Below are 9,558 nucleotides of genomic sequence, written 5' to 3'. Positions count from 1 at the left end.
AGACTCGCGCTCTCGTATGCAGAGAGTCTGAATTCATCGAGCTCATCCAGTTGAAGTATTCTCTTTTCAGCTGCGGTCTTGGAATCAAAGTTCAGGTTTTTGATTGCCCATAGTGCTTTGTGTTCTAGCTCCACTGGTAAGTGACAGGCCTTCCCGAACAGTAATTGGAAAGGGGACATTCTTATTGGTGTTTTGAATGTAGTTCGGTATGTCCATAGTGCATCATCAAGCTTCTTGGACCAATCTCTTCGCGAGCTTCCAATCGTCTTCTCCAGTATACGCTTAAGCTCTCGGTTGGATATCTCTACTTGACCACTTATTTGCGAATGGTATGGTGTGACAATCTTGTGTTTCACTCCGCATTTAGCCAGCACGTATACCTTACAGAGATATTTCTTTTAAGGAATGCAATGACTACCTGAGAATCATTGGTAGGAAGGGCAACAGCCTCTACCCATTTAGATACATAATCCACCGCAACAAGGATGTATTTGTTGCCATAGGACGGAGGAAAAGGTCCCATGAAGTCTATTCCCCACACATCGAAGATTTCAACCTCCAATCTGTTGTTGAGGGGCATTTCATGTCTTTTGGAGGTATTTCCTGTTCTCTGACATCTATCACATGCTTCCACAAACTTCCTTGCATCCTTGTAGAGTGTTGGACAGTAGAAATCACTCATCAATACCTTTGTGATTGTTCTTTCTCCCGCGAAATGTCGACCGTAGCTTGAACCACGACAGTGCCACAAGATATCTTTCATCTCTTCTTCTGGAATGCACCATCTTATTACTCCGTCAGCACATCTGTAGAAGAGGAAGGGCTTATCCCATAAATATTTCTTCACATCGTGTAGAAATTTTTTTCTTTGTTTCCATGTAAAGTCTACTGGAATTTCTCCTACTACTTTGAAGTTCGCGAAATCCGCGAACCATAGAGGTGTACTTGTGGTCTTTACTTCCTCTATTTGCAGATCCGAGATAACATTGATAGCCAATATTTTCTCATCAGGGAACTCTCCCCTGATCTTTAGCTCAGGTCCATCTTGAAGATCTTTTTCTTGGATCCTAGAGAGGTGATCAGCCACCAAGTTCTCCACGCCTTTCTCTTCTCTGATCTCAACTTCAAATTCCTGAAGGAGCGGCATCCATCTGAGCAATCGTGGCTTTGCATCCTACTTATTCAATAAATACTTTAAAGCAGCTTGATCAATGTAAACAATTACTTTAGACCCCAGCAAATACAGTCTAAATTTATCAAAAGCATAGAAAACTGCTAGTAATCCTTTTTCAGTGGTTGCATAATTCTTTTGTGCATCATTAAGAATTTTACTAGCATAGTAAATTACATGCAACAATTTATCTTTTCTTTGTCCTAAGACAGCTCCTATGGCATAATCTCTAGCATCACACATTAATTCAAAAGGTAAAGTGAAATCAGGTGCAATGATTATAGGTGCAGTGGTCAATCGATCTTTTAAAATATTAAATGCTAACAAACATTCATCTGTGAAGTTGAATTCCTCATCCTTGACCAACAGCTTGCATAGTGGTTTTGCTATCTTGGAAAAGTCGTTGATAAAGCGCCTGTAAAAACCTGCTTGACCGAGAAAACTTCGAATACCTTTAACATTAGAGGGAGGGGGAAGTTTCTCAATAACAGATATTTTAGCTCTATCAATTTCTATACCTTCTTTAGACACTTTGTGTCCTAAAACTATGCCATCTTTTACCATGAAGTGGAATTTTCCCCAATTCAAAACAAGATTACTCTTTTGACATCTTTGTAAAGTGCATGATAAATTTTCTAAGCAAGTGTCAAAAGAGAGACCAAAAACAGAAAAGTCATCCATGAAAATCTCAATAGACTTTTTAATCATATCAGAAAAGATAGAAAACATACACCTTTGAAAAGTCATTGGAGCGTTGCACAGGCCGAAGGGCATCCTCCGATAAGCAAAGACTCCGTAAGGGTATGTGAATGTTTTCTTCTTTTGATCTTCTGGAGCTACTGCTATTTGGTTGTAACTCGAGTACCCGTCCAGGAAGCAGTAAAAGGTATGGCAAGCTAGTCTCTCCAACATCTGGTCCAAGAAAGGAATAGGAAAGTGGTCCTCCTGAGTGGCTGCATTAATTCTTTTATAGTCAACACACATCCTCCATCCAGTGACTGTCCTTGTTGGAATCAACTCATTGTTCTCGTTTCTTACCACAGTGACTCCACCTTTTCTTGGGTACAGTTTGTACTGGACTTTCCCATGCGCTATCAGATATAGGATAGATCATTCCTGCATCTAACAGTTTTATTACCTCTTTCCTTACCACCTCTTTCATGGTTGGATTGAGTCTCCTTTGTGGCTGCCTCACAGGTTTAATATCATCTTCCATTAGAATTTTATGAGTACAAAAGGAAGGATTTATACCTTTCAAGTCGGAGAAGGACCATCCTATGGCAGCTTTGTGCTTCTTCAACACCTTGAGAAGCTTTTCTTCTTCCATGGTTGTCAACTCGATGCAGATGATGACTGGATAAGTGTTGTTGTCACCAAGGAAAGCATATTTCAGATTTGGAGGTAACTCCTTAAGCTCCACCTTTGGTGCTCCAAGAGGGATGTCATCGTTCTTTCTTTCTAGTTTTTCCACCACTGGTCCTTTTTCTATACCAACAAGTTCAACTTCTTCGTTGAGTTATTCTAACTCAAGTGGGGAACTCTCCTCTTTCATCGTGTCATAGTCATCAACTGCTTCTTGTATTATGTCAATCATGAAACAGTCTCCTCCATCTGATGGATGTATCATTGACTCGAAGACATCAATGGTGACTGTCTCTTCGTTCATCCTCAGCATTAGTTTCCCTTGCTCCACATCGATCATTGCTCTTGCGGTGGCTAGGAATGACCTCCCAAGAAGTAGAGGAATCTCAACATCTTCTTTTATATTCAGAATTACAAAATCTGCAGGGAAGATAAATTGGTCAATTTTAACATCCTCAATTACCCTGTCTGGTATTCTGATCGATCTATCAGCTAACTGGAGAGAAACCGTAGTTGGCTTCAGTTCTTTAATTTCAAGAGCTCTGCACATGGAAAGTGGCATCAACTTTATACTTGCTCCCAGATCACATAATGTTTTTCCTACTTCAATATTTCCTATTGCTATAGGAATACTGAAGCCGCCCGAATCTTTCAGCTTGGGAGGAAGTTTTTTTCTAGATGATTGCACTGCATTCCTCAATTAATGCCATTGATTCGCACTCCTTCAGCTTGTGCTTCTTTGAAAGAAGGTCTTTCATGAATTTCGCATAATTTGGCATGCTTTCCAAGGCTTCTGTGAAAGGAATGTTGACTTGTAGCTTCTTGAAGATGTCTAGGAATTTGGTGTATTGTTGTTTCTGGATCTCATGTTTCAACCGCTGAGGGTATGGAACTCGTGCATATGGAGACGGATCTGCCGATTTTGGTTGCCTGTCCAGAGCTTTCTTTTTCTCCCATTTGAATAACTTTGGACTGCGTTTTTCAGCTTCTCCTGCATCTTCTTCTTTCTCCTTTTCAGCTTCAGGTTCAACTTCTTTTTTCTTCTCCACTAGTGGCTTTTCTACAGGTTTGATCACGATCCCACTTCTGGTAAAAATTGAATTACATTGTGCATTTGGGTTTTTATCTGTGTTACTTGGGAAGGTGCCTTGGGTTCTTTCAGCAAACTGTCTCGACAGCTGGCCTATTTGAGTTTCCAAGTTCCGAATCGAAGCTTCTTGATTACGGAATGAAGCTCTTGTTTCATCTCTGAAGGTGTTTGCATTCTGAATATAGTCTGAGGTAGTCTTACATAGTTGCGCAAAAGCCTTCTCCCACTCTTAAGTGTTGCCTTGAGGTGGAGTTTGTTGTTGCAATGGCAAAGGAGGGTTGAGCTGGTGGGTTGATTTGTAACTAAACCCAGGATTTTGGTTAGGAATTTTCCACCCTTGATTGTAGTTATTCCCATATTGGTTCCTCCCTGAGTTATTCTGGTTCTTTTGATCATACCAGATACCGTTGACATCAGCTTTTTCAGGTGTTCTCATATAGTAGCAATCTTCAGTTGCATGAGCATCTGCACAAATACCACAAATTATTTGAGTACTATTAACAGAAGAAACTTGAGAATTAGCTAATTGTTTTGTAAGAGCATCTAATTGTGCTTGTTGTTTCTTGTGAAATTGCGTCATTTTGTTCATTTTGGGCTAAGATTGCATCATTTGTTCAAACTCTTGAGAAGCTAAGGATTCAAACAATTCTAGTGCTTCCTCTAGTGTTTTTATTTTCAAGGAGCCTCCTGCTGCGGCATTCACCAGTGTTCTTGTGCTGGGTGTCATCCCTTGGAAGAAGATTCTTCCTTTTTCCCATGCTTCAATGCCATGTTGAGGACACTTCCGGAGTAATCCTTTGAATCTTTCCCAAGCCTCGTACAGAGATTCACTTTCTTTTTGTTCGAAAGCAGTGATTTCCGATTTAAGCTTTGCCATCATTGAAGCGGAGAAAAATTTGCCCAAGAAATTCATTGCTAGGTCATCCCAACTGGTTATGCTTCCTTCAGGTAGTGACTGTAGCCAAGCTCTTGCGTCATCCTTTAGAGAACATGGAAATAATCTGAGCAAGATGGCATCACGAGAAACTCCATTCATCTTTAATCTATCACAATAAAGCAAGAAGTTATCAAGTTGAATATAAGGATCCTCCGTGCTTCCTCCAGCAAACTGCTCTTTTTGAATTAATTGTAGCAGCGCCGACTTGAGTTCGAAGTAGTTAACATCCACAATTGGTCTAACAATGCTTGCCGTTTGCGGAACTCGAGCTGGAGTCATGTAATCTCCCAACGTCCTCGGAGGATTCTGAAGTATGTTGTTGTCAGCCATTGTTTCTTCCTTTGGTTTCGTTGAACTTGAGGCTTCCTTTGCTTCCTTCGCCTTTCTTTCTTTTGCGCCTTTCCTAAGTTTTGTTTCTGTCTTTTCTATCTCAGGATCAAACTGCAAGATTCGCGGGTTAAGAGTACCTCGCATAAACTAAGATTGAAAAGATGTGCAGAAAAAAATAGAAAATGCAGAAATAGAAAACAAAAAGAAAAGAATGCAGAAAATTTAATGAATATAAAATATGCAGAAAATTTAATGAATATAAAATATGCAGAAAATTGATGCAGAAAATTAAAACGTCCAATCTAAAAGGTAATTAGTTACTTCTAATGTTGAAGGATCCAATCCCCGGCAACGGCGTCAAAAATTTGTTACGACTCGACAAGTGCATCGGTCGTAAAGAAATAAAGTGTACCGTAGTACGAGATCGTTCTCACGAGGATCAGATTTCAAGCACTAGTTCGCTAATCGCGGTTTAGTTGGACAATCAAGAATAAGATGAAGAGAATTGTGTTTGGAAGAAATTAAAATTAAGAACAAGCAATAACATGCAATTAAAATTTTTAGAACTTAAAAGGAACAATTGAAAAAGATGATGATTGATTAAGAATTAAAAACTAGCGTAGTTAGGGTTTCGACTTCCCCCAATCTCCTCAATATGCAATGAATTAAATTGTCAAGAATACTTTCTTAATATAATGCCAATCAATTCTTTCTAAGTTAATTAGGGCTCAGTTTCTTGTTACCCTAAATCTATGTTATCTCAGAAGAACTCTAATTCCTCGGTTATTCCCTAAGAAAACATGCATTAAGATCAAGAATTCCAAGATTGTACAATTACCTTATGTCTATTCCTAGATCACGAGGATTGTGATAAATTTATCCAATCAGGGTTCATGCACTAACATCCCTATTGTCATACAATTTTCCAAAATCATTCTATAAAAAGCAAACTCATAGAAAACATTAAAGACAGATAAATTTATTCAATTATAAAAAGAAAAGAATTTAGAGACAATTTAATTCATAAACATAAAGATTCAATTGGGTTCCATCTCCCCCTAACTACATAAAAATCCAGCCTAGCATACTGAATTCAAAAACAATAGTAAAGAAAAGAGAACCACAAGCCTCCATTGGTGTGATGTTGACTTGGTTCCTCAGTGTTCCCACGCTCCGCAACAGAATTCCTCCTTCAGGTCTCTATGTAATTCTCTGGATTGGTGTTGAATGAATGAATCAATTGGTCCCTAAGCCCTCTATTTATAGAGAAGAATACATCTTTCTGATTTCTCTTCGTATCTTTCTAAAATCATGTTCAAATCTTAATTAAGATATAAATCTTCTTTGGGCTTGGATTTGGCCGTACATGGACATTTTAGTGTGTTGTTTGTGCGCCAAAACGTCCTCCTATTGCATTCCTGTCTGCCTCAGGGCGTTTTAGCATTCTAATGGGTGCCAAAACGCCCTCTTCGAAGGGTGATTCGTTGCTGCTGGAGCATTTTGGCGCTCTGTTTGGTCGCCAAAACGTTCTGCTCCAGTGAGTTCTTGTTGTTTCCCTTCATTAGAGCGTTTTAATGCTCTCTTGGACGCCAAAACGTCCTCCTCCCGCTTGCATGTAATTGAAATCTTGCTTCCTTAAGGCTTCAACTCATCTTGTTGCATTCTTTTGGTTCCAAAAAGACATAATGTATGTCAAAAATCCTTTGAAATAAGAATTATGACAACATGTTAGCAATATATTCAATTCTTGTGACTTTACGGTGTAAGACCCTAATTTCCATGCAATTCATGATATATTTCTTATATAATTAGACCTAAAACTATGGTAAACCAAGGGTTTATCATGTACTCATGGAGAAGAAGGTCAAACAGTTATTCTTGCAACCCGCCCTTCTGAATATACTCTTTTAAACCCGGATCCTATCCCAAACCTACTGCTTCCGAGAACGCTTAGATGTTCATGAAGAAGTTTGAAGAAGTGCACTTTTTAAAATGTATTTCTTTTGAATTGTCATGCCACCTATTATGGCGGCTTCTGACTTGTTTCTTTTTATCCTTTCTTTACTTTTATTCCTTGGTACTAAAAGTCGGATATTGGTAACAACTATAGTATTACTGTTTGCTATAGTTTTAACAATCTTATATAAAGATGTTAATTTTATCCTTTTGAATATTAACCTTTCTACTCTGGCGAGTAGACCCTGTATCTGAAATATAACTTAATAATGCCCCTATCAGGTGACTAAATTCACAAATATAACTTTTCCATACTCGTATAGGTATTAATATCATTAATTTGTGAGTAGATGTTATAACCTCAGGATGCAACTTTTCTGCGAATACATATATCTTGAAAACATTACTTTCTTATAATCCCTTTACCTGGCGAGTGGATATTTTACTGGTTTTTCTTTGTACCACGTAATTTACTCAACGAGCATACACTTATTTGGGGTGCTTTCTCCATTTTATCTTTTCCCGTTCTGGGTATAATTTTGACGAAATCATAATAAGCCAAATATTGTAAGCTTTCCCTTTTCGAGTAGGAATTGGACGGGTGCCCAAGAGGCCAATTCTGGCGGCAAGGGACTTTAAGTTTTTCTTTGAGTCATACACGGTTGTCGGAACTCGCCTGTATTATTGAATTCAAAGATTACAGATAGAAGTGCTTAAAACTATAACTTCCTAACACAAAGTTAAAAACAAATTACTGGAATTTAAAAGACCAACAACCTACCCCTACTTAAAACGAGTTCCCTAACTGAAATACCTCTTCAATTTACCAGCATTCCAATGTCTTGGAATTGGTCTCCAATCTAAATGCTCCAATTGATAAGCTCCTGTAGGAGTGCAAGTCGTTACTCTATACGGACCTTCCCAATTTGCTTCCAACTTGCCATCTTTTGCATTTTCGTTCCCCATATCTGCCCGCCTGAGCACTAGATCTCTGACCTGAAATGATCTTTTTACTACCATCTGGTTATACCTTGTTGCTATTCGCTGCTTGGATGCCATCTCTACCATTGCTGTCTTTTCTCTTTCTTCTTCCCACAAATGTAAATCAATTTTCATCATTTCATTGTTCTCTTCCTCTGTTTCCCCTTGTATCAATTTTCTTCTCCATGATGGTTCTCTGACCTCTACTAGTAACATTGCATCAAACTCGTACGTCATCTTGAATGGAGTTTCTTGGATACTAGACTGTATAGATTTTTGTATCCCCATAATACATTATCTAACTCCTCTAACCAATTTCCTTTGCACCCCTCAACTCTCCTCTTCAAGCCATTAATCAGAATTTTATTATCTTACTCCACTTGTCCATTCGTCTATTGATGTTCTATTCCTGCAAAATGATGCTTCACCCCTAAGTCGGCAACCACTTGTCGGAACTTCTTATCTATGAAATGAGTCCCATTATCAATAATAATTATTGCTGGTGTGCCAAACCTACAAACTATCTTCCCAATAAAGAACTTCTGAACTTTCCGAGCAGTGATACTTGCGACGGGTTTCGCCTCTATCCACTTGATAAAGTAATCTGCAGCCACAATCAAGCACTTAACTCCTCCAGCTACTTTGGGAAATGGACCTAAAATATTCATTCCCCATTTTAAGAAGGGCCATGGAGAAGAGATTGTGAACAACTCTTCTGGAGGAGCTTTATATACACTAGAGAATTTCTGACATTGTTCACACCTTTGTACATGCCTTTTTACGTCCTCCTCTATCGGCGGCCAAAAATAGCCTACTCGGATAGCTTTCCGCGCCAAAGACTTCCCTCCAAGATGATGTCCATTGATACCTTCATGGATTTCTTCCAACACATACTCAGTATTTGGTGGAGCTATACACTTTAGAAGAAGCGAGTTAAACCCCCTCCTATACAACTGCCCTTCTTTCATCATGAACCATGCAGCCTTTCTTCTTATCTTACTCGCTTTTATCTTATCTTTGGGCTCTTCTCTTTTTTCCAAAAAAGCTTGAATTGGATTCCTCCAATCTCCTTCTTCCACTATCCATACTACACTCGGAGCCCGGATACTCTGTTGTACAATTGTCCTTAAATTCCCTGTGGCCTTCGTACTTGCTAATTTTGACAAAACATCTGTTCGGACATTATCATTTCTCCGGATATGCACTACTCGGACCTCTTTAAACTCTTTCATCAACTCTTGGACTCTTGCCAAATATTTGATCATGATTTCTCTTCTCGCATGATAAACTCCACTTATCTGTGATGTCGCTAACTGTGAATCACTATAAACTTATAGACATTCTGCTCCGAGCTCTCTTGCTTGGACCAAACCAGCAATCATTCCCTCATACTCTGCTTGGTTATTATTTGTGTTACCCCTCTGGGTTCTCTATTATAATCCCCACTCAACTTCCTCTTTTGTTGGATGATCCGTCCACAAAAACTTCCACCAACTATCTACTTTGGTACTTTCAGGATGCGTCATTTCCACCATAAAATCTGCCAAAGCTTGTGCTTTTATGGCCGTGTGTGCTTCAAAACTGATGCCAAACTCGGACAATTCTACTGCCCATGCTACCATCCGACCTGCAAGATCCGGCTTATGCAACATCTGCTTGATTGGCTGATTGGTTCTGACTATTATCTGGTGACACTGAAAATAATGACGAAGCCTCATTGTTGTAATTAAT

At 39.0% G+C, this 9,558-nt stretch overlaps 1 protein-coding gene and 1 non-coding gene across 2 annotated transcripts; one reads left to right on the top strand and one right to left on the bottom strand.

Annotated features, from left to right (window-relative positions):
- Positions 1-3,207: 3,207 nt before the first annotated feature.
- On the bottom strand, positions 3,208-4,203 carry LOC133309153 (uncharacterized). Its single transcript, XM_061509894.1, has 2 exons — positions 3,864-4,203; positions 3,208-3,809 (listed from the first exon to the last, which is right to left on the bottom strand). The coding sequence occupies exons 1-2, from the start codon at positions 4,201-4,203 to the stop codon at positions 3,208-3,210; spliced, it is 942 nt and encodes a 313-aa protein (XP_061365878.1).
- A 184-nt stretch (positions 4,204-4,387) lies between these two features.
- LOC133309157 (small nucleolar RNA R71) lies at positions 4,388-4,494 on the top strand. The gene has a single exon (XR_009751286.1). It is a non-coding gene; the product is annotated as a small nucleolar RNA R71 (small nucleolar RNA).
- The last annotated feature ends 5,064 nt before the right edge of the window (positions 4,495-9,558 follow it).

Source organism: Gastrolobium bilobum, unplaced genomic scaffold (assembly GCF_033153095.1).
Source record: "Gastrolobium bilobum isolate Gb01-03AN ecotype WA unplaced genomic scaffold, APGP_CSIRO_Gbil_v1 utg12529, whole genome shotgun sequence".
In the NCBI taxonomy this organism is placed as follows: Eukaryota; Viridiplantae; Streptophyta; class Magnoliopsida; order Fabales; family Fabaceae; genus Gastrolobium; species Gastrolobium bilobum.
Note: the sequence above shows the minus strand (reverse complement) of the source record. Positions and strands in the feature narration are given on the sequence as shown.

Excerpts from the sequence above, each read along its gene's own strand:
- LOC133309153 (XM_061509894.1), bottom strand. The coding sequence starts at position 4,203 with ATGACGCAATTTCACAAGAAACAACAAGCACAATTAGATGCTCTTACA. Across the intron at positions 3,810-3,863 it reads ACAACAAACTCCACCTCAAG|ACTATATTCAGAATGCAAAC; the intron begins GCAACACTTAAG and ends AGACTACCTCAG.